This window comes from Linepithema humile, chromosome 1 (assembly GCF_040581485.1).
Source record: "Linepithema humile isolate Giens D197 chromosome 1, Lhum_UNIL_v1.0, whole genome shotgun sequence".
NCBI lineage: Eukaryota > Metazoa > Arthropoda > Insecta > Hymenoptera > Formicidae > Linepithema > Linepithema humile.
The window spans coordinates 6,562,806-6,588,409 of record NC_090128.1 but is presented as its reverse complement, the minus strand read 5'-3'; the positions used below and the strand labels follow the sequence as shown (position 1 = coordinate 6,588,409).

At 26.0% G+C, this 25,604-nt stretch overlaps 1 protein-coding gene and 1 long non-coding RNA gene across 7 annotated transcripts; both read right to left on the bottom strand.

Moving 5' to 3' along the window:
• Positions 1-5,246: 5,246 nt before the first annotated feature.
• On the bottom strand, positions 5,247-6,860 carry LOC137001934 (uncharacterized). Its single transcript, XR_010891748.1, has 2 exons — positions 5,831-6,860; positions 5,247-5,494 (listed from the first exon to the last, which is right to left on the bottom strand). It is a non-coding gene; the product is annotated as an uncharacterized lncRNA (long non-coding RNA).
• Positions 6,861-6,893: 33 nt separating this feature from the next.
• On the bottom strand, positions 6,894-25,276 carry LOC105679696 (glutamyl aminopeptidase-like). 6 transcript variants are annotated; one of them, XR_010891708.1, is made up of 15 exons: positions 25,016-25,273; positions 24,681-24,728; positions 23,527-24,057; positions 22,747-23,190; positions 22,025-22,187; positions 21,728-21,860; positions 20,441-20,519; positions 19,402-19,781; positions 18,744-19,018; positions 18,457-18,650; positions 17,988-18,293; positions 17,790-17,859; positions 16,684-17,594; positions 15,140-15,661; positions 14,100-14,806 (listed from the first exon to the last, which is right to left on the bottom strand). XR_010891708.1 is itself a non-coding variant. In XM_067361154.1 (12 exons), exons 4-12 carry the CDS (start codon positions 13,807-13,809, stop codon positions 8,711-8,713), a joined length of 1,770 nt encoding a protein of 589 aa, XP_067217255.1. In that variant the 5' UTR covers positions 13,810-13,930; positions 14,361-14,806; positions 15,140-15,661; positions 16,684-17,476; the 3' UTR covers positions 6,894-8,710. The 6 variants fall into 6 exon arrangements, 2 of the variants coding, with proteins under 2 accessions (XP_067217255.1, XP_067217254.1); XR_010891710.1 differs by lacking the exon at positions 14,100-14,806 and having other exon boundaries at positions 15,467-15,661; positions 23,745-24,057; positions 25,016-25,276; XR_010891709.1 differs by lacking the exon at positions 14,100-14,806 and having other exon boundaries at positions 15,467-15,661; positions 19,402-19,766; positions 25,016-25,272.
• Between the last annotated feature and the right edge of the window lie 328 nt (positions 25,277-25,604).

Below are 25,604 nucleotides of genomic sequence, written 5' to 3'. Positions count from 1 at the left end.
TGAACCAAATTGTGTTGTTTGCTGCTATCGAACCATAACAAAATATCCATTTTTTCCCCATGGTATTACTGCATTACAAAAAGGAATATTTTTTACTACATTATATTATTATATTATTTTACAAATTAACTTATATTGTGATAAGCTAATGATAAAATAATTTATCCAGCATAATTTAAAAATTCAACAAAATTTTAATTATATATAAATTGTAATTGTGAAGCGGTTTACTTGTTTTTTATAAAATTTTCAAACTCATTATTTAATTCAGAAGCAGCTTTACTACGGCACGCAGGTACACCTAGAGTACATGCCCATTTTACAGCTTCTTCTCTTAAAGATATATTAAGATCAAATGCATGCGTTTCAGTGTGATTGTATCCTATTTTTGTAAGAAGTTGATCTGTCATGTTTTTTATTTTTTCCTAAAAATCGTTAAATTAAAATTAAAAGTTGTTGGTTTTTTTATTACACAGTATGTAAAAGTGTATCTCTTTTTTATAGAAATCTATCATTACTCTTGCGTTGTCATTAGAACGAAGTGGAACCATGCACGACAAGGATTCGAAAACTTTAAACATAGGATACCATGTTACAAAATTTATGTCTCGAAGAAGAAAGCTCGTAAGATTCCAGAAGTCATCGTAATTAAATTGTCGTTGTAATAAGAAATAAAATGCGTCATCTATGATTTGAGCGCGAGTGAGAACATGTATTTTGGTATAATTTTCAAAATTTAAGTAGTGCATAAGTCTTTTCCAGTTTTTAAAATCGTAATTGACGCGATAGTATCCTATCATACAAAAGAATAATTGTTTTATTACGGTATATTAACCAAGAACTTATTAAATAATATTTTTACACACATAAGATTTGTTTTAATATGAAAATTTTATCAAATTATTCATTTTTGAAAAATTGTTTCAAAGAAATTGTGTAAAACACATCTAATACAAATTTTCTTGAAATTAGTAATTAACTTTGAAAATTTAAGTTGGGCACAAAATTTTTTAAAATTTTTATGTTATTATAGCTACATATTTAACCATCAGTTTTCAATAATTGTGTTTAATTAAACTGAAAGATTATGAATAAACGAGAAGTAAAGCAATTTTATAAAAAAACTTTAATTACATAAAGAGAGAGAAAGCATAATATTTATTTAACACATATAAAGGAATGGCTCAAATGATAACAATCAATTAATATAATAGAAAGGCATAGAGAGCCGTCGCGGGATGTTAGTGCGAAATTATAATTTTTCTTAAAGTAATTAATTTGTTAGTCTACGTGAGACAGTTAAATTTGTACACCGATCTCTGGTTCGAGATACTTAAAGTGTACGAAAATTTTAGTACATTGTTCTCACATATGGAGAATCAGTATGTACTGATAGGAATTATTAGAAAGAAGGGAAGAGAGAAAAAATATCAGGGCGCGAGTGGTCATTTCCCGGCTTAGCCACTCGCGCCCTGATATTTTTTCTCTCTTCCCTTCTTTCTAATAATTCCTATCAGTACATACTGATTCTCCATATGTGAGAACAATGTACTAAAATTTTCGTACACTTTAAGTATCTCGAACCAGAGATCGGTGTACAAATTTAACTGTCTCACGTAGACTAACAAATTAATTTCTTTAAGAAAAATTATAATAATTGATAATATTTAATTGAAAAATTATATTAATTGATAATATTTATTGTTCAATATTTACCAGTTTGTTTTATATTGAGTAAAACAATACCGTTTCTGTCAATCACTGGAATTACGCGACTAAAATTATGCGAGGTCAGCCAGAAAAAACTATCATTATTGTAATAGTTAACAGACAATTGCGTCGTATACGTTACAGGTATCCAGCTTTCTGTCTTATCTTTAGCTAATAGATAAGGAGATAGAATGTAATTTATCATCGCAGTCGAATTTCTATAATTTTGTGTCATGTACAGAACAGAGTAATACTTCTTCGTTATCCAACTTTTTATTATATTTTTTAAAAATAGGTGGGGTTCATGACTTGGGAGTTTAGCTTCGTGAATAGTTTGTATAGTGGTCCATAAATCATCTGGTGTTGTCGTGCTTGAATAATTACGACTAAAAGTTAAAAATGATTTAAAAGTGAACATTGGAATAACTTCTTTTATAAAAATTACTACTCAATTTAATTTATTAAATTCTAATTTATATGAGTATTATTAGTTATACATTTTGCATAATACGATTTATATGAAAAACATCTTTTTTCACATACTAAGAAATGATCCCTTTTTGTCTAGTGCAATCTTCAAATCGAATTAAATTTCTTCAATAACCAAATTGTCTCTCGACGGCTATTATTATTAAACGAAATATGCTATTTATTTATTTTCAAACCTATGTTTTTATAATTTTTGATCTTTAAATTTATTAATGTAAATATTCTATTTACTTTATTAATGTAAATAGAATATTTACATTTTTAATAAAAGAACGAATAAGATTAGATTTACTCATGATTGCAAATATCAATTTTTAAAAACTGTGGAATTTTTATTATTCAAACTAGAAATTGATTATTGTTTGTATTAAAGCATATTTTAATTTCAAAAGATCACATATATTTTTGGAAAACTTATAGATCAACGTAGCTTTACAGCTTTTAAACAGTTTTTGTCACTGCTCTGTATGTTATAACAGAATGCAAACACGTTATTTATGCTATGTTCAATTTTCCAATGTAATTGTTATAGTATATTACGGTATTATTACTCACTGTCTATCGATATATTGACGGATACCAGTCCAAAACACATCAGGAATTACATGGTATAACATGCGCCACATTATGAATGCTGTGACAATTAAAATTGTGTTTTATTTAATAATAAAAATTTGTTATACTTTTATTATTAATTTTATATATATAACTGATAGTTGTATTTGTTTAGTTAAATTTTTTAAAATTTTCTTCTTAAATATTTCTGTATTTGTTAGCAATACACTTTTTTATTTATATTTATTTAATTGTACCATAATTCAACGTAAAAAAAAAAAAAAGACTTTTATTAAATTTTTTTTAAACACCAAAAGGTTAATAAGAAGCAAAACAACCAGTACTAGATGATCGTGCCTTGTATTATACAAACATATACATGACATATACACATAACAACTTTTCGACCTTTATCAGGTCTTCTTCAGGTTTAAACATCAAATTATCGTACATTATAAAATTAAGGAAAGTGCTTCCAATTAAAAACGTTTAAATTTATCATCGCACGTAAAATCTTCTTATTCTTTCGCATAGTGATTCTATTGATGATGTCCATGACCAGATACCAATAATTTAATATTTTTAGTCGTAATAGTTAAAACTTAAATATAAATAACAAAAAAAAATTGTTAATTGCAAAACTGCACTATCATATTGAAAATAAAAATAAGGGCAACCAATAATATTCAGATGATAGATACATCCTTTACGTATATATTACGTTACGTAATATATTAACGTATGTATTTTTTTAACTGAATATTATTGGTTGTCCTTATTTTTATTTTTAATATGATAGTGCAGTTTTTTAATTAACAATTTTTCCTTGTTATTTATATTTTAGTTTTAATTATTACGACAAGAATGTTAAATTATTACTATCTGGTCTTGGACATCAGCAGTAGAATCACTATGCGAAAGAATAAGAAGATTTTGCGTGCGATGATAAATTTAAGCGTTGATTTTAAATAGAAGCATTTTTCTTAATTTTATAATGTACGATAATTTGATGTTTAAACCTGAAGAAAACCTGATATAGGCCAAAACGTTGTTATCATATACATATATAATTTGTATAATACGCAGACGCGACCATCCAGCATGGCTGTTTTGCTTCTTATTAACCTTTTGGTGTTTAAATTATTGGGCCTTAAAAATATTTTTTAATTTTAATTTTTTTAATTTAGAAATTTAAGTACACTTATCACATTATGTTATATTTACTTTACAAATTAAAGTGATAATTATATATAATTGTTTAGTCATATATTCTACAACTTACATTTCATAGTATTGTTTAATGGAAGCATTAATGAGTTGGCTTGAAATTCTGTGGTAGAAGGAATGTCGTAATGGAAAGAATCTAGTTGTGCTTGTATAACCATTAAATCCATCATGTAAGAATCTTTGAATATCTGAAAAATTTGATATATTGAAATTAACATTTAATTAACATTTAATTGAAAGTTATTGCATCAGCAACATGCATTTTGCGCTGTCGATCGCTGCTTTAAGCTTTTGCTTATTTGTCATATAATATAAAAATGTATATATCATTTTCAAAAATGTGTAATACAACCTCATTCAAGATGTACGCTCCGAAAAATGTAGCGAAACCTTCTTTTGACAAAAGTAATATATCACAAGACCAAAGAAAAGCCAATTGACGCGCCATCATGTGTACAATTTCCCTTTTACGAATACGGTAATCAAGTTTCTCATTAAAAATAATATCCGCTTCTCTAGAAAACATTTTCAAGCAACATATTTACGTTGAAAGTTTTTACCAATTGCAAGAAAGATTAATATATTATTTATAAAATTATGTGTTGTTATTTATATTTATTGTTAATAGACAATATTTTATAATTTGTTTATGAAATGAAGTGTATGTAGCAAACGTTCACTTACAAAGTAGCATACAGAATATATTTATAAAAGATAAAAAAAATAAAAGGGAATTTGGCAACAGTAAATTTATCACGAATGAAAATAAACTTAATATTCAACAAAGACTTTCAATAAGTCAACTCAATATTATTGATGCAATAAACAATTTGTAGCAATTGCTTTATTTGTTCAAAGTAAAACATGTACAGTTATTTTGCACGTTTTCGAGAGTGAAATCTCAGTTAAAATATGATTTGACGTAAAGAATAATTATTTTAATTTTTTATTTAAAATCAAAGCAAAAGTAGTTTTTTTACTGTGTAATACAAGTAACATTGTATGAATTTCAATTGTCTTTTAATTTACACATCGACATGTGAAAATATGTTTATCTTTTAAATATTACCTCTGGAAAAGAAGTCCATATGTCGCAACGTTATCATCTTGTGAATGCCACGATACAACAATATCCAGTTTTGATAATCCCATTGGGTATTTTAGTATAAAATAGGACACAATCTTTTCCATAATTATTTTTGCGTAATCAACACGTTGCCAAGCCCTTGATCTGCACCATATGGTAACATTTGTATTCTGAGCAATTGTACGATTAGTAAACGTAGTTATCACAACCGCTATGTGTTGGGCAGACATTAAAAATGATTTTTGAAAGTCAGTCCATATCATAGTGCTGTCGTTTTTATATTTTGCTCGTATAGGCATATTTGATAAAACTGTAAACTTTTCATGGTGTTTGACAGCAATTTTAAATGTGGATTTAATAGCTAGCTCGTTTCTGCACGGAAAGAGTTGTCGACCTTTTATTATCTCAACACCTGTTTCGATCAACCTATAATATTTTAATGATACAATTTACACAAGAAAAAATTATTAATTATAATTAATTCAAAAATATTAGAATTCAATAATTATAATGAGATTTTATGATTCTCTGTATCAAGTATGATGTGATGATTTGAAGTATACTCTTACGTCAAGAAATCGATAAATCTTGTGCGTAGTTTTGCATAATATTTTAGTGATCATTTTTAAACTTTTATTTTTGTATGCATAATGTAGTTTCTGGTGTGCCAAGATAACAGTGAATATAATAATAATAGTTTGTAAGGAATGATGACAAATAATATTTACGATGCAACGATATGTTTTAAATATTTTAACTTACTTTTGATATCCTATGTTTAATTCGTTTAAATATGTATGTCTGATGAAACTGTTTGTGTTGCTATTATATTGTATATTACGCATATATGTAATGTTTAAGGTATACATTTTGAAAGTTATGTTTGAAATTTTATATGTAGCACGTAATAAATCTCTATCGAAAATAAGAGTAAGAACGTCTTTTTCGAAAATTGTATGAATTTTTTTATACGTAACATTATTTTTATCGTCAATCAAGACCGCATCAATTACTTTAAGAGGCACGGAGTGCAGCATTATAGATTCCAAGGGACGGTTAATTTTTACAATAATACTGCATAAGCCGAGTAAGATATTGTTTTTCAAATAATATCGTATTTCTACATTATAATCCAATGGTACCACATAATTCTGCAAATTATCATTAACTGCAGTGTCATATTTCGAATTGTCAGCAATAGAAAAAATTATTGTAGCAATTAACACTAATGCGCCATTTAATAAAAATTGTAGGAATGCCATCTTATTGTAATTTAAATAGAATTTCGATCTGTAACAAAAATATGTTTTGACAGAAAAGGATAAATATATTTGCAACTTTCAGCTCTTAACTTTTATGTAACAAAAGAAAATAAATATTTGACAAAATTGCATTTATTATACGAATAATTTTTTGAAAAATACAGAAAAAGAAATTAAATAATTTCTAAAGAGTTTAAAAAAATGTAATTTTGAATATAAGGAACACATCATATAAGAAATATAATACACTGAAAAAAAACTTTTTTTCAAATATACAAATAGAATGTGTGAAATACGTTAAGTTTAGATAATTTGTGAACATAATTATAATAAATCTATTTCTTATTTTTGTTAACAACAAAATGTTTTTCAGAACCACTGGTCTTTAGAGTTATACATTTCTTTCTATGCATGACATAGAGACAAGATTACTTTTAAATTGTTTTTTTAAGCTGAATATAAATTATGTGCACAATCATTAAAGCACTAACTGATGGAAATATAAATTTATTTATATCTTTAATGTGTTCTCTGAAGAAAAATTTGAACCAAACGCAATTTACACGTAAACGGATATTTTAATCACATATGTTCCAGCATGTATATTCTTTTTTAGCAAGAAAAACTAATGGATTTGAAATTATTTTGTAGTTTTTTTTTCGAGTATATGTTTACACTAAATATTATTTGAAATTGTTTGGAATTGAAAGATAATACTAATAATCTTACGCATATCGGACTAATACATTTTATTCAATTTATGGAACTATTAAAGCAATTTTTAGACGATTACAGTAAATCATTAATCGCTGCATATCTGATTATGCAGCGTAAAAAGAAAAAGAACAAATATTAAGAGAAACATGTCGGTAATTCTGAAATATGTGATTTTGAGAAAATGAAGCTGTACATGTCATTTATACGTACATTTTTCTATATTATCAAAGAGAAATATATAGTTTTTCTGAGTTACTCACTATGGACTGGGTTACTCACCTATATATTGAAATCGTGTATTAATTAAAATACAAGAATTTATAACGTTGAACAATTTTGGAAGAATAATATATCTAACTTCGCTTTGAATTGAAATGAATGTCAAAGATATGTAAATCTATTCTTGATATCACACGTATCGAAAAGTCGAACACTGAGGAAGATATTAGTGAGCGATATAATATATACGTTATGCCATGTAAACAGAAGCCAGAAAATAGAAAATATGATATGTAAATAATAAAATAAATCTACACATCTAAAGTATAATATATAATAAATAAAAATAAAACCTAATTTTGTTACAAACATTCATCTGATAATTCAACGGAAAATATGAGAAATGCCGATATTTTAATTTTTAATGTTGAGACATGGTACATGTTTCCTTACATTATACTCTATTCTATAATTTTTCATTCTTCACCATCATCACTGTCAGACGATGAATCTATTAATTCTTGCATTATAAGTGCTACTGCTGTTAACATTGTTTTTTTACGATCTTGTTCCATTTTTATTAGCAGAAGCGCGCTACCACGCTATGCTATTGCTGTTCACGGAGCTCGCAAACGCTAACGCTACCAACACACTACCTCGGAAAGAATAGCGTTGATAGCGCGCAGTTATGACGTATCACACTACCATTAATGACGTCATAATTGCGTTTGGTAGCACTACTAGCTAGCTCCGTGAACAGTCGATAGCGCTAAATAGCGCTAATAGCGTCTCCCCGAACGCACCCTAAGCATGCGTGTTGTCTGGGTACTAATAGATAGACGAGAACAAAAATCATGATATATAATGAAATAAATCTACACTACCTTAAGTACATTAAAAATACAAAAATTAAATTTCGACGCAGTTATAATATTGTATATATAATATTTTAAAATAAAAATTAATATTTTCTGTGTGCAATAAAATTAATCATTTATAAAATAAAATATTTAATTCATTCAACTTCTATATTGACTGACTGCGTAAAAGCGTTATTTCTTTACAATATGATACAAATAATATACATTTAATAACAAAATTCTATCAAGAGAACGGGCCATAAGTTATTAAATTGTTAAATTATTGTTTGCGCACGCCTTTGTGTTTTTATTTTAATTCATAATCGTATCGGTTATTAACATTATTGTCTTTATTACACATCAAAGAATGCAAATATCTGCGTTTTTCAAAATTTATAGTATTAGAAATATTAATAATAATTAAGATGTTAAAACTAATTAAGAATAAAAACTAATTAATTTCAAATATACAAATATTATTTGTTAAAAAAGAAATTATAAAAGTTATCGATATATGATTATATGTGAGCAACAAGTGAATTTGTCGTCTTGTATTGCTTCAAATAATTCACTTTCATTTTCACTTATGTTAGTATGCTGTTGAAGTTTTGGCATAGTCTACGGTATTCCCAATCTCGTTTCTTTATTTTTCTTTTAACAACTTCAACTATTTGTTTTGCATAATGATGCGTTACGTAATCAGTTAACTGAAACAAATTATTCCAATTATATCTATAAATATAAAATTTTTTACATTGCAGTTTGGCAGAACGTAATTTACAATACATAATATATTCCATATTAAGTATGTAAAAAAATATAATATAAAATATATAGATATAAATATGTTTCATATTTAGAAGACGATAAATGACTCTAGCTGAAGGTGGGATAAAATGGATCACAGGGCCCAGACAGCACACATGTCCAAAATACATCCAAAGGATATCCAGAGGACGTCCTGTCGTTCCAAAAACGTCTTCGGGATATCTTTTGGACGTCTTTTGGATATGTTGTGCTGTCTGGGGGTAAAATGGTCCCAGATTTTGTTAATGTGGGCCTCTAACTGCTGGATGAACACAAAATAAGCATTTTTTAAATATTTTTAACTGTTAAAAAGTTTCATTATTATACCATAAAACTATCGTGAGTTATTTGCAAAGAAACGTCAAATTTTTGCAAATAGATCTCGTGATTTAATTTCTTAACATTGCATTTTGAGTGCTATTATTGTAAAATTTATTATTTAAAAATTTTTTATTAAGTCCCTTTTTTCTGGTTATTTAAAAATAATATTTTATTAACTACATTTTAAAAATAATTTTAATACAAATAAATAAAAATAAGTTAATATTGATGTTGTCTTGTGGGGTAAAATAGACAAGTTTAAATATTAGTATTAGTAAATAATATTTTTCTGGTTATATTTGCTTTGAGTAGACATATATTTTATAGATTACATGTTCAATATATTGTCTAAAGATTTACTTTTTTGTTCTGAGGAAATAATTTTTGATGATATACAACTATCAAAATCAAAGAGACGATCCCATCCCATTATACCAATCTACTTATTTTTTACCTTTATAAAGCAAAATTAAAACATCTCTTTTTTTTTTTATTAACAGTTTCTTGTTTTTTTTTCACGAGATTGTTCATTTTTCCGCACGTGGGATAAGACGGACTAAAATTAGTCTTATAAAAATCTTAATAACAATTGTAAATTTATATAATAAATAAATTATTAATATAAACATAATATAATATAATAAATAAATCATTAACATAAAAAATATGGCCATTTTTTTAGGTGTAGTCCGTTTTAACCCAACTTCCCGTATTAGTGTAAAGTTCAAAATATATACCTTTGTTATGAGGACTTTGTTACTTATATTTGTAATAGCTACGATTAATATTGCAATTATGTCATTTTTTCTACAAAACAAAGTAAAAACCAATAAATTTATTAAATAAATATAAGATATGTTAAAATAATTAATTATTATAATATATATTAAAGATTAAGAGATATAAGTACAGAGATATATTAAAAATATATTATTACCTATTTGAACTGAATGTTATATTTGCAAAATTTTCAAAAAGAAAAGAAAGCACTTTATCATTTTCTGCATGTTTCTCAATAACACTAAGAAATGCGCTAGCACGTACATTTCCTTGTAACTGATTTTCTTTGGAAGCATCTTCGTGTGCTAGTAGCGACAAATACAGCAAAATAACATAATCACTTTTAGTGCAAGTTAGGTATTCCAAATATCTATTATCATTCGTTGCTTGGAATCTCAACAGCATTGATGCATAATGCTTGTCTATTATTATTAAATCTTGAGATTTGTTTACTTTAAGGTTTGTAAGCTCATCGAAACCATAACAGTATATCCATTTTTCTCCCGTTCTCAAAATACTACATTACAAAAAAAAAATATTTTTTACTACAAATTAATTAATATTGTGAAAAGTTAATAATAAAAATATTTATCCAGTATAATGCAAAAATGCATCAACATTTTGATTATATGAATATTTTGGTTATAAAGCGGCTTACCCGCTATGTTTATTATTGTCAAGATCTCGACTTAGAATCTTAGCAGCTTCTTTTCGGCAGTCAATAACGTTAAGCATACATGCCCATTTCACAGCTTCTTCTCTTAAATATACAATATCAATAAGTAGATTGTCACTCTGATTGTGTAAGTATCCTATTTTTTCAAGAAGTGGCAACATCATGGTTCTCATTTGTATCTAAAAATTGGTTAATTTCAATTAAACACTGCTGATTGTTTTTTTTTTAGTGTGCAGTATCTAATAAGTAACTCTTTTTTATAGAAATCTATCATTACCTACCTTTGCGTCCATACCATAATCAAGTGGAAATCTACACGACATGGACTCGAAAACTTTAAACATAGGATACCATGTTACGAAATTCATATCACGTAACACGGATCTCGTAAATTCCCAAAACATTTTATAATTGAATTGTTTTTGTAACAAGAGATAAAACGCATCATCGATTAATTGAGCGCGGTTGAGAACATGTATTTTCGTATAATTTTCAGAATTTAAGAAGTGGATAAGATTGTACCAGGTTCTCTCATCGTAATTGACACGATAGTATCCTAATATACAAAAGAATAATTGTTTTAATCATTACGGTATATTAACGAAGAATTTATTAAAAAATTACACACACAAAATCGCGTTTTTATCTAAATATCTTTTCTAATTACTCATTTGTTAACAAATTGTTTTAAAAAAATTGTATAAAACACGTCTAATACAAATTTTCTTTAAATTAGTAATTAACTTTGAAAATTAAGTTGGGCACAAAGTTTTTAAAAATTTGTATGTAATGATAGCTACATATTTAACCACCAGTTTTCAATAATTGTGTCAATTAAATTGAAAGATTATCAATAGACGAGAAGTAAAGCAAATTTTTAATAAAACTTTAATTACGTAAAGAAAGAGAAAGCACACTTATATTTATTGTTCAATATTTACCAGTTTGTTTTATATTGAGTAAAATAAAATCGTTTTTGTCAATCACTGGAATTACGCGCCTCAAACTATGCGAGGTCAGCCAGAACAATCTATCACTAATGTTATACTTAACAGACCATTGCATCGTATATGTTACAGGTATCCAGCTTTTTGTCTTCTCATTAGCTTTTAGATAGGGAGATAGAATGAAATCTATCGCTATACTCGAATTTTCATCATTTCGTGTCATGTTCAGAACAGAATAATACTTCTTCGTTATCCAACTTTTTATTATATTTTTTAAAAATAGGTGGGGTTCATGACTTGGGAGTTTAGCTTTGTGAATAGTTTCCATAGTGGTCCATAAATCATCTGGTGTTGTGGTGCTTGAATAATTACGATTAAAAAGTTAAAAATGATTTAAAAGTAAACTTCTTTTATAAAAAATTATAATAAAAATTAATATGACTACTTAATTTAATTTATTAAATTAAAAATTAATTTAAATTAAATTAAAAATTAATATGACTACTTAATTTAATTTATTAAATTAAGTAGTCATATTAATTTATGTGAACATTATTAGTTATACGTTTGACATAATACGGTATATATGAAAGGTGTCTCTTTTCACAGACTACGAAATGATCCCTTTTTGTTTAGTGCAATCTTTAAGTCGAATTAAATTGCTTTAATAAATGGTCTCTCGACGGAAATTATTATTAAACAAAACATGTTAAGTGTTTATTTTTAGACCTATGTCTTTATATTTAATCTTTAAATTTATTAATGTAAATAGAATATTTACATTTTTAATAAAAGAACGAATAAGATTAGATTTACTCATGATTGCAAATATCAGTTTTTAAAAATTGTTGAAGTTTTATTATTTGACTTGATTATACCGTTTATATTAAAGTATATTTTAATTTCAAAAGATCACATAAATTTTTGGAAAACTTTTAGATCAACGAAGCTCTACAGCATTGAAACAGTTTTTGTCTTTGCTCTGTATGTTATAGCAGAATGCAAACACGTTATTTATGCAATGTTTAATTTTTCTATGTAATTGCTATAGTACCTATATATTAGCACGGAAAAAATTTTATATCAAAAATTACTTTGTACGATAGTAGCCGTGGACCATGAAGGAATTATAAAAATTTTTACTATGTTTTTCACATGTGAAACATAGTGAAAATTTTCGGTCCCCAGCGTTCGTAGTCCGTGGTTAATGCCGTACATAGTAATTTTTGATATAAAATTTTCTCTGTGAGGGCATTATTACTTACTGTTTATCGATATATTGATGGATACCACTCCAAAACACATCTGGAATTAGATGGTATAACATTCGCCATATTATGAATGCTATGACAAATTAAATGTTTGTATTATTTAATAAAAACTTGTTATACTTTTATTATTATTTTTATATACATATAAATGAAAATTAAATTTGTTTATAGTTATATTTTCTTAAATTTTTTTCTTAAATATTTTTGAATTTAATAGCAAAACATTTTTTTATTTATACTTATTTAAATTATATAAAAAATTTAATTTATATTTGATTAATCATACTGTAATACAACTAAAAAAAAATTTTATTAGATTTTTTTAAATTTATAAATATAAGTACACTTATTACATTATGTTATATTTACTTTACAAAATAAAGTGGTAATCATATATAGTTGTTTTGTCATATATTTTACAACTTACATTTCATATTGTTTAATGGAAGCACTAATGAGTTAGCTTCAGAAACTGTGGTAGAAGGAGTATCGTAATGAAAAGAATCTAGTTGTGTTTGTATGACCATTAAATCCATCATGTAATAATCTTTGAATATCTGGAAAATTTGATATGTTAAAATTAACATTTAATTGAAAAGTCATTGCATCAGCAACATGCATTTAGCGCTATCGATCGCTGTTTTAAGCTTTTGCTTGTTTGTTATAAAATAAAAAATGTATATATTATTTTCAAAGATGTGTAATACAACCTCATTCAAGATGTACGCTCCGAAAAATGAAGCAAAACCTTCTTTTGACCAAAGTAATACATCATAAGACCAAAGAAATGCCAATTGTCGCGCTATCATGTGTACAATTTCCCTTCTACGAAATAGATGATCAAGTGTCTCATCAATAATATCCACTTCTCTAAAAAACATTTTCAAGCAACATACTTACATTGAAAGTTTTTACCAATTGCACGAAAGATTCATATATTATTTATAAAATTGTGTGTTGTTATTTATACTTCTTGTTAATTGCCAATACTTTATCATTTGTCTATGAAATAAAGTGTATGTAATAAATGTTTACTTACATAACTGTATACAGAAAATATTAAGAATATTCACAAAAAAAATAAAAAAGAATTTGACACATTTCGGCAATAGTAATGTCATGAATAAAAATAAACTTAATATTTAAAAAAGACTTTCGATGAGTCAACTCAATATTATTGATGCAATAAAAGATTTGTAGCAATCGCTTGATTTGTGCACAGTGAAACGTATACAGTTATTTTGCATGTTTTCAAGAGTAAAATCTCAATTAAAATATGATTTGACGTAAAGAATAATTATTTTAATTTTCCATTTGAAATGAAAGCAAAAGTAATTTTTTACTGTGTAGTACAAGTAACATTGTATGAATTTTGATTGTCTTTTAATTTACACATCAACATATAAAAATATGTTTATCTTTTAAATATTACTTTTTGGGAAAAGAAGTCCATATGTCGCAACGTTATCATCTTGTGAATGCCACAATACAACAACATCCAATTTTGATAATCCCATTGGGTATTTTAGTATAAAATAGGACACAATCTGTTCCATAATCTTTTTTGCGTAATCAACACGTTGCCAAGCCCTTGGTCTGCACCATATGGTAACATTTGTATTCTGAGCAATTGTACGATTAGTAAACGTAGTTATCACAACCGCTATGTGTTGGGCAGACATTAAAAATGATTTTTCAAAGTCAGTCCATATCATAGTGCTGTCATCTTTATATTTTGCTTGTATAGGCATATTTGATAAAACTGTAAACTTTTTATGGTGTTGGACAGCAATTTTAAATGTGGATTTGATAGCTAGGTCGTTTCTGCACGGAAAGAGTTGTCGGGCCTTCAATATCACAACATCTGTTTCAATTAACCTACAATATTTTGGTGACACAATTTACATAAGAAAAAATTATTAATTATAATTAAGTGAAAAATATTACAATTATAAAATTATAATGAGATTTTATGATTCTCTGTCTTAAGTATGATGGTTTAAGGATTATACTTTAACATCTATAGAAATCGATAAATTTTGTGCGTAGTTTTGCATAATATTTCAGTGATTATTTTTAAAATTTTATTTTTTTATGCATGTATTTTCTGGACGAACGGTATTTTCAAGATAACGGTGAAAATAACGTTAATACTTTGTAAAGAATAATAACATATTTATACAACGATATGTTTCAAATATTTTAACTTACTTTTGATTTTCTACTTCTTCCGTTAAATATGCATATCTGAAGAAACTATCTTTGTTTTCATGTATATTACGCATATATGTCATGTTTAAAGTATAGTTAGCAGGAGCATAAAGTGCGTTATGCGTAGCACGATATAAATGTTGATAGAAATTAAGAGCAACAATGTTTTTACCCTTGATATTTTCGTGGTCCTTTAGTTTATACGTATATTCATTGTTAGCGTCAATTAAGAGCGCGTCAATTACTATAATAGGCACGGAGTGCAGCATCATAGATTGCGTGGGACTGCTAATGTTTATTATAATACTGCATAAACCGAGTAAGATATTGTCTTCCAACAAATATTGTATTTCTACATTATAATCCAATGGTATCACATAATCCTGCATATTATCATTAACTGCAGTGACATATTTCGTATTGTCAGCAGTAGGAAAAGTTATTGTAACAATTAACACTAATGCGCCATTTAACAAAAATTTTTGGAATGCCATCTTATTGTAATTTAAATAGAATTTTGACCTGTAACAAAAATATTTTATGTGAAGGAAGAGTAAATATATTCGCAACACTTAGCTCTTAACTTTTATGTGACAAAAAGAAATAAATATTGAAAACATTGCATTTATTTATACGAATAAATTTTTGTGAAAAATGCAGAGAAAGAAATAAAGTCGAAAAAGAAACAAAAATAAAATTTTGAAGTTTTCTAAAAAATATAATTTTTAATATAAAAGAACACATAGTGAAAATATTGTATAATCATATAATTATAGTATCATGAAAATATAATATACTGAAAACTTTTTCTTAAATATACAAATAAAATGTGTAAAATACGTTAAATTTTTATAATATGTGAACATAATTAAAATAAATCTATTTCTCATTTCTATTAATGACAAAATATTTTTCTGCTACCACTCGTTTTTAGAGTTATATATTTCCTTCTACGGATGACACGGAAACAACATTACTTTTAAATTGTTTTTTGAAGCTGGACATAAATAATGTGTACAATCAATAATCCACTAACTAATGGAAGTATAGATTTATTTATATCTTTAATGTGTTCTCTGGAGAAAAATTTGAACCGAACGCAATTTACACATAAACGGATATTTTAATCACATATGTTCCAGCATGTATATTCTTTTTTTGCAAGAAAAACTAATGGATTTGAAATTATTTTGTAGTTTTTTTTTTTCGAGTATGTGCTTACACTAAATATTATTTGAAATTGTTTGGAATTGAAAGATAATACTATTAATCTTACGCGTATTGGACTTATACATTCTATTCAATTTATGATAACTATTGAAGCAGTTTTTAGACGATTACAGTAAATCATTAATCGCTGCATATCTGATTATGCAGCGTAAAAAGAAAAAGAACAAATATTAAGAGAAACATGTCGGTAATTCTGAAATATATGATTTCGAGAAAATGAAGTTGTACATGTCATTTATACGTACATTTTTCTATATTATCAAAGAGAAATATATAGTTTTTCTAAGTTACTCACTATGGACTGAGTTACTTACCTATATATTGAAATCGTGTATTAATTAAAATACAAGAATTTATAACGCTGAACAATTTTGGAAGAATAATACGTCTAACTTCGCGTCTAACGTCTAACTACGTCTAACTTGAATTGAAATGAATGTCAAAGATATGTAAATCTATTCATGATATTACACGTATCGAAAAGTCGAACATGTCAAACACTGAGAAAGATATTAGTCAGCGATATAATATATATGTTATGCCATGTAAACAGCTTTTAAAAGGTTACTCAAAATCAATATGAAATACTATCGATAAACGAAAACGGAAATCATGATATGTAATAAGATAAATCTACATATTTAAAGTATAAAAATTAAATTGCAACGCAGTTGTGATATAATATGTATATACATAATATTTTGAAATAAAAATAAAAATTTTCTTGTACAATAAAATTAATTTTTTAGGAAATAAAATATTTAGTTCAATCAATTTCAATATTGACTGACTGCGTAAAAGCGTTAATTTTTACAATATGATACAAACAATACGAATTACAAAATCCAATTCTATCAAAAGAACGAACCATAAATTATTAAATTGTTTGACTGACTGCGTAAAAGCGTTAATTTTTTTTAACCATAAATTATTATTGTTAGATGTTCACGCACGCCTTTGTGTGTTTATTTTTATTCATAATCGTATCAGTTATTAACATTATTGTCTTTATTACACATCAAAGAAAATGTAAATATCTGCATTATTCAAAATTTATAGCATTACAGATAATAATAATATTAAGAAATTAAAAACGATGGATTTAATAACCAAAGCGTCCATAGTTTCCGTATAGTTTTCTGTATTCCGATCTTCGTTTGTTTAATTTCATTTCAATAGCTCGACGTGCTGGCATTGGACTGTACTGCATTATGTAATTAGTTATCTAGAACAAATTATTTCAATGATATCTACAAATGCAAATTTCTCGCACTGCAATTTGGCAGAACATAATTTACAGTACATAGTGTAATTCTCATCAAATATATCATATATGTAACACAAATATATGTAGATATAAATTAGTTCCATATTTCGAAAACAAAAAATGAGATATGAGTGTAAAGTTAAAAAAATATACCATATCCATGTGATTTGTGGAATACACATGCGTAATAATTACAATTAATGTTGCAAATTCGTCATTTTTCCTACAAAAACAATGTAAAATTTTTTAAATTTAGTATATATAACATATATTAATAACTAATTATTATTATATATGTTAAAAATTAAGAGATAAAAATATAGAAATATATTTAAAAAACAATATTATTACCAGTTTGAAGTGAGTGTGACGTTTCTAAGATTCTTCAAAATAATAGAAAGCACTGCATTTTTTTTTGCATGTTTCTCAACAATGCTAAGAAATACGCTAGCACGCGTATTTCTTGGTAACTGAATATCTCCAAGTATTATTTGTTTTAAATAATTAGAAATAATAGCAACATTTTCAAAGCACGTTAAATATTCCAAAAATCTGTCATCATTTATTTCATTGAATTTGGATAACATCTTGAACCAAATTGTGTTGTTTGCTGCTATCGAACCATAACAAAATATCCATTTCTTCCCTATGGTATTACTGCATTACAAAAAAGAATATTTTTTACTACATTATATTATTATATTATTTCACAAATTAACTTATATTGTGATAAGCTAATGATAAAATAATTTATCCAGCATAATTAAAAAATTCAACAAAATTTTAATTATATAAAGATTGCGATTGTGAAGCGGTTTACTTGTTTTTTACAAAATTTTCAAGCTCATTATTTAACTCAGAAGCAGCTTTACTACGGCACGCAGGTACACCTAGAGTACATGCCCATTTTACAGCTTCTTCTCTTAAAGATATATTAAGATCAAATGCATATATTTCAGTGTAATTGTATCCTATTGTTGTAAGAAGTTGATCTATCATGCTTCTTATTTTTTCCTAAAAATCGTTAAATTTAAATTAAAAATTGTTGGTTTTTTTATTATACAGTATGTAAAAATGTAACTCTTTTTCATAGAAATCTATTATTACTTTTGCGTCGTCATTATAATGAAATGGAACCATGCATGACAAGGATTCGAAAACTTTAAACATAGGATACCATGTTACAAAATTTATGTCTCGAAGAAGAAAGCTCGTAAGATGCCAGAAGTCATCGTAATCAAATTGTCGTTGTAATAAGAAATAAAATGCGTCATCTATGATTTGAGCGCGATTGAGAACATGTATTTTGGTATAATTTTCAGAATTTAAGTAGTCCATAAGTCTTTTCCAGTTTTTAAAATCGTAATTGACGCGATAGTATCCTATCATACAAAAGAATATTTGTTTTATTACGGTATATTAACCAAGAACTTATTAAATAATATTTTTACACACATAAGATTTGTTTTAATATGAAAATCTTATCAAATTATTCATTTTTGAAAAAATTGTTTCAAAGAAATTGTGTAAAACACATCTAATACAAATTTTCTTGAAATTAGTAATTAACTTTCAAAATTTAAGTTGGGCACAAAGTTTTTTAAAATTTTTATGTTATTATAGCTACATATTTAATCATCAATTTTCAATAATTGTGTTTAATTAAACTGAAAGATTATGAATAAACGAGAAGTAAAGCAATTTTATAAAAAAACTTCAATTAAAGAGAGAGAAAGCATACTTATATTTATTGTTCAATATTTACCAATTTGTTTTATATTGAGTAAAACAATACCGTTTCTGTCAATCACTGGAATTACGCGACTAAAATTATGCGAGGTCAGCCAGAAAAAACTATCATTATTGTAATAGTTAACAGACAATTGCGTCGTATACGTTACAGGTATCCAGCTTTCTGTCTTATCTTTAGCTAATAGATAAGGAGATAGAATGTAATTTATCACCGCAGTCAAATTTCTATAATTTCGTGTCATGTACAAAACAAAGTAATACTTCTTCGTTATCCAACTTTTTATTATATTTTTTAAAAATAGGTGGGGTTCATGACTTGGGAGTTTAGCTTCGTGAATAGTTTGTATAGTGGTCCATAAATCATCTGGTGTTGTCGTGCTTGAATAATTACGACTAAAGGTTAAAAATGATTTAAAAGTGAACATTGGAATAACTTCTTTTATAAAAATTACTACTCAAATTTAATTTATTAAATTTTCATTTATATGAGTATTATTAGTTATACATTTTGCATAATACGATTTATATGAAAGATATCTTTTTTCACATTCTAAGAAATGATCTCTTTTTGTCTAGTGCAATCTTCAAATCGAATTAAATTTCTTCAATAACCAAATTGTCTCTCGACGGCTATTATTATTAAACAAAATATGCTATTTGTTTATTTTCAAACCTATGTTTTTATAATTTTTAATCTTTAAATTTATTAATGTAAATATTCTATTTACTTTATTAATGTAAATAGAATATTTACATTTTTAATAAAAGAACGAATAAGATTAGATTTACTCATGATTGCAAATATAAATTTTTAAAAACTGTGGAATTTTTATTATTTAAACTAGAAATTGATTATCGTTTGTATTAAAGCATATTTTAATTTCAAAAGATCACATATATTTTTGGAAAACTTATAGATCAACGTAGCTTTACAGCTTTTAAACAGTTTTTGTCACTGCTCTGTATGTTATAACAGAATGCAAACACGTTATTTATGCTATGTTCAATTTTCCTATGTAATTGCTATAGTATATTACGGTATTATTACTCACTGTCTATCGATATATTGACGGATACCAGTCCAAAACACATCAGGAATTACATGGTATAACATACGCCACATTATGAATGCTGTGACAATTAAAATTGTGTTTTATTTAATAACAAATATTTGTTATAATTTTATTATTAATTTTATATATTTAACTAATAGTTGTATTTGTTTAGTTAAATTTTTTAAAATTTTCTTCTTAAATATTTCTGTATTTGTTAGCAATACACTTTTTTATTTATATTTATTTAATTGTACTATAATTCAACGTAAAAAAAAAAAGACTTTTATTAAATTTTTTTTAAACACCAAAAGGTTAATAAGAAGCGAAACAACCAGTGCTAGATGATCGTGCCTGTGTATTATACAAACATATACATGACATATACATACACATAACAACTTTTCGACCTTTATTAGATCTTCTTCAGGTTTAAACATCAAATTATCGTACATTATAAAATTAAGGAAAGTGCTTCCAATTAAAATCAACGCTTAAATTTGTCATAGCACGTAAAATCTTCTTATTCTTTCGCATAGTGATTCTATTGATGATGTCCATGACCAGATACCAATAATTTAATATTCTTAGTCGTAATAATTAAAACTTAAATATAAATAACAAGGAAAAATTGTTAACTGGAAAACTGCACCATCATATTGAAAATAAAAATAAGGGCAACCAATAATATTCAGATGATAGATACATCCTTTACGTATATATTACGTTACGTAATATTTTAACGTATGTATTTTTTTAACTGAATATTATTGGTTGTCCTTATTTTTATTTTCAATATGATAGTGCAGTTTTTTAATTAACAATTTTTCCTTGTTATTTATATTTTAGTTTTAATTATTACGACAAAGAATGTTAAATTATTACTATCTGGTCTTGGACATCAGCAATAGAATCACTATGCGAAAGAATAAGAAGATTTTGCGTGCGATGATAAATTTAAGCGTTGATTTTAACTGGAAGCATTTTCCTTAATTTTATAATGCACGATAATTTGATGTTTAAACCTGAAGAAAACCTGATATTGGCCGAAACGTTGTTATCATATACATATATGTTTGTATAATACGCAGACGCGACCATCCAGCATGGCTGTTTTGCTTCTTATTAACCTTTTGGTGTTTAAATTATTGGGCCTTAAAAATATTTTTTAATTTTAATCTTTTTAATTTAGAAATTTAAGTACACTTATCACATTATGTTATATTTACTTTACAAATTAAAGTGATAATTATATATAATTGTTTAGTCATATATTCTACAACTTACATTTCATAGTATTGTTTAATGGAAGCATTAATGAGTTGGCTTGAAATTCTGTGGTAGAAGGAATGTCGTAATGGAAAGGATCTAGTTGTGCTTGTATAACCATTAAATCCATCATGTAAGAATCTTTGAATATCTGAAAAATTTGATATATTGAAATTAACATTTAATTAACATTTAATCGAAAGTTATTGCATCAGCAACATGCATTTAGCGCTGTCGATCGCTGCTTTAAGTTTTTGCTTATTTGTCATAAAATATAAAAATGTATATATCATTTTCAAAAATGTGTAATACAACCTCATTCAAGATGTACGCTCCGAAAAATGTAGCGAAACCTTCTTTTGACGAAAGTAATATATCACAAGACCAAAGAAAGGCCAATTGACGCGCCATCATGTGTGCAATTTCCCTTTTACGAATACGGTAATCAAAATTCTCATTAAAAATAATATCCACTTCTCTAGAAAACATTTTCAAGCAACATATTTACGTTGAAAGTTTTTACCAATTGCAAGAAAGATTAATATATTATTTATAAAATTATGTGTTGTTATTTATATTTATTGTTAATAGACAATATTTTATAATTTGTTTATGAAATGAAGTGTATGTAGCAAACGTTCACTTACAAAGTAGCAGAATATATTTACAAAAGATAAAAAAAATAAAAGGGAATTTGGCAACAGTAAATTTATCATGAATGAAAATATACTAAATATACTTAATATTCAACGAAGATTTTCAATGAGTCAACTCAATATTATTGATGCAATAAACAATTTGTAGCAATTGCTTTATTTGTTCAAAGTAAAACATGTACAGTTATTTTGCACGTTTTCAAGAGTGAAATCTCAGTTAAAATATGATTTGACGTAAAGAATAATTATTTTAATTTTTTATTTAAAATCAAAGCAAAAGTAGTTTTTTTACTGTGTAATACAAGTAACATTGTATGAATTTCAATTGTCTTTTAATTTACACATCGACATGTGAAAATATGTTTATCTTTTAAATATTACCTTGGGAAAAGAAGTCCATATGTCGCAACGTTATCATCTTGTGAATGCCACGATACAACAATATCTAATTTTGATAATCCCATCGGGTAGTTTTGTCTAAAATAGTACATAATGATTTCCATAATCATTCTTGCAGTAAAAATACTTTGCATAGCACTTGGTCTGTACCATATGGTAACATTTGTATTCTGAACAGTTGTTTTATTAGTAAATGTAGTTATCACAACCGCTATGTTTTGAGCAGAAATTAAAAATGATTTTTCAAAGTCAGTCCATATCATAGTGCTGTCGTTTTTATATTTTGCTCGTATAGGCATATTTGATAAAACTGTAAACTTTTCATGGTGTTTGACAGCAATTTTAAATGTGGATTTGATAGCTAGCTCGTTTCTGCACGGAAAGAGTTGTCGACCTTTTATTATCTCAACACCTGTTTCGATCAACCTATAATATTTTAATGATACAATTTACATAAGAAGAAATTATTAATTATAATTAATTAAAAAATATTAGAATTCAATAATTATAATGAGATTTTATGATTCTCTGTATCAAGTATAATGTGATGATTTGAAGTATACTCTTACGTCAAGAAATCGATAAATTTTGTGCGTAGTTTTGCATAATATTTTAGTGATCATTTTTAAACTTTTATTTTTGTATGCATAATGTAGTTTCTGGTGTGCCAAGATAACAGTGAATATAATAATAATAGTTGGTAAGGAATGATGACAAATAATATTTACGATGCAACGATATGTTTTGAATATTTTAACTTACTTTTGATATCCTATGTTTAATTCGTTTAAATATGTATGTCTGATGAAACTGTTTGTATTGCTATTATATTGTATATTACGCATATATGTAATGTTTAAGGTATACATTTTGAAAGTTATGTTTGAAATTTTATATGTAGCACGTAATAAATCTGTATCGAAAATAAGAGTAAGAACGTCTTTTTCATTGAAAATTGTATGAATTTTTTTATACGTAACATTATTTTGATCGTCAATCAAGACCGCATCAATTACTTTAAGAGGCACGGAGTGCAGCATTATAGATTCCAAGGGACGGCTAATGTTTACAATAATACTGCATAAGCCGAGTAGGATATTGTTTTTCAAATAATATCGTATTTCTACATTATAATCCAATGGTACCACATAATTCTGCAAATTATCATTAACTGCAGTGTCATATTTCGAATTGCCAGCAGTAGAAAAAATTATTGTAGCAATTAACACTAATACGCCATTTAATAAAAATTGTAGGAATGCCATTTTATTGTAATTTAAATAGAATTTCGATCTGTAACAAAAATATGTTTTGACAGAAAAGGATAAATATATTTGCAACTTTCAGCTCTTAACTTTTATGTAATAAAAGAAAATAAATATTTGAAAAAATTGCATTTATTATACAAATAATTTTTTGAAAAATACAGAAAAAGAAATTAAATAATTTCTAAAGAGTTTAAAAAAATGTAATTTTGAATATAAGGAACACATCATATAAGAAATATAATACACTGAAAAAAAACTTTTTTTCAAATATATAAATAGAATGTGTGAAATACGTTAAGTTTAGATAATTTGTGAACATAATTATAATAAATCTGTTTCTTATTTTTGTTAACAACAAAATGTTTTTCAGAACCACTGGTCTTTAGAGTTATACATTTCTTTCTACGCATGAGATAGAGACAAGATTACTTTTAAATTGTTTTTTTAAGCTGAATATAAATTATGTGCACAATCATTAAAGCACTAATGGAAATATAAATTTATTTACATCTTTAATGTGTTCTCTGGAGAAAAATTTGAACCGAACGCAATTTACACGTAAACGGATATTTTAATCACATATGTTCCAACATTTATATTTTTTTTAGCAACAAAAACTGATAGATTTGAAATTATTTTGTAGTTTACCTTTTTTAAGTATGTGCCTAGACTACGCGAAATATTATTTTAAGTCGTCTGAAAATAGAAGATATAACTAATAATTATGAAAATTATTACAGATTATAGAAATATTACATTGGTAATCAATTTATAATAACTGTTAAATATTTCAGCAAATATAGCGAATCATTAATTGTTGTGTATTTGGTTATGTAGTGTAAAAAGGAAAAAAACACATTTTTAAAAAATATCAATAATTTTGAAACATGTGGTTTCGTGAATATGAGCTATATTTTTCGTGATTTGTACGCACATTTTCCAATACTTTCGAAGAGAAATATTTTATTTTTATAATCACTCACCACTTTATATTAAATTCATATATTAATGAAAGAACAAGAACTTGTAACGTTGAGCAATTTTGTAAGAATAATACATCTAACTTTGCTTTGAATTGTGAATGTTAAACATAAATCTCTCCGCGATGTTACACACGTTGAAAAGTCAACGAACACTGAGAAAGGTAGTAGTGAGCAATATAACATATACGTTATGTCATGTAAACAGCTTTTAAGAGATCACTCTGCATGAAACCCTACTAATCGATAGACTAAAACTAAAATTAAGATAATTTAAATTTACTATGCTATATGTATCTAATTATTGATTTTGCATAATCTTTGATTATGTTTATTTTTTATCTTGTGTGTTGTATAATTTACGTTTTCTTTTTCAGATGTAATGAATGATTCTCTGTTTCACTGTAAATTATTAATACATTTCGTTAATTTTTCTTTAGATGTACGTCGAGTGTTAAAATTATTGCTTTGAAATGGATTACTCAATGTTTTAATTATACTGTTAACTATTGCTTGTATAATTGAATTTATCTCTCCACAAAGTGGCGTCCCTCGCGGGTACTATTTGAACTTCAATCTAATTCGTACCTAT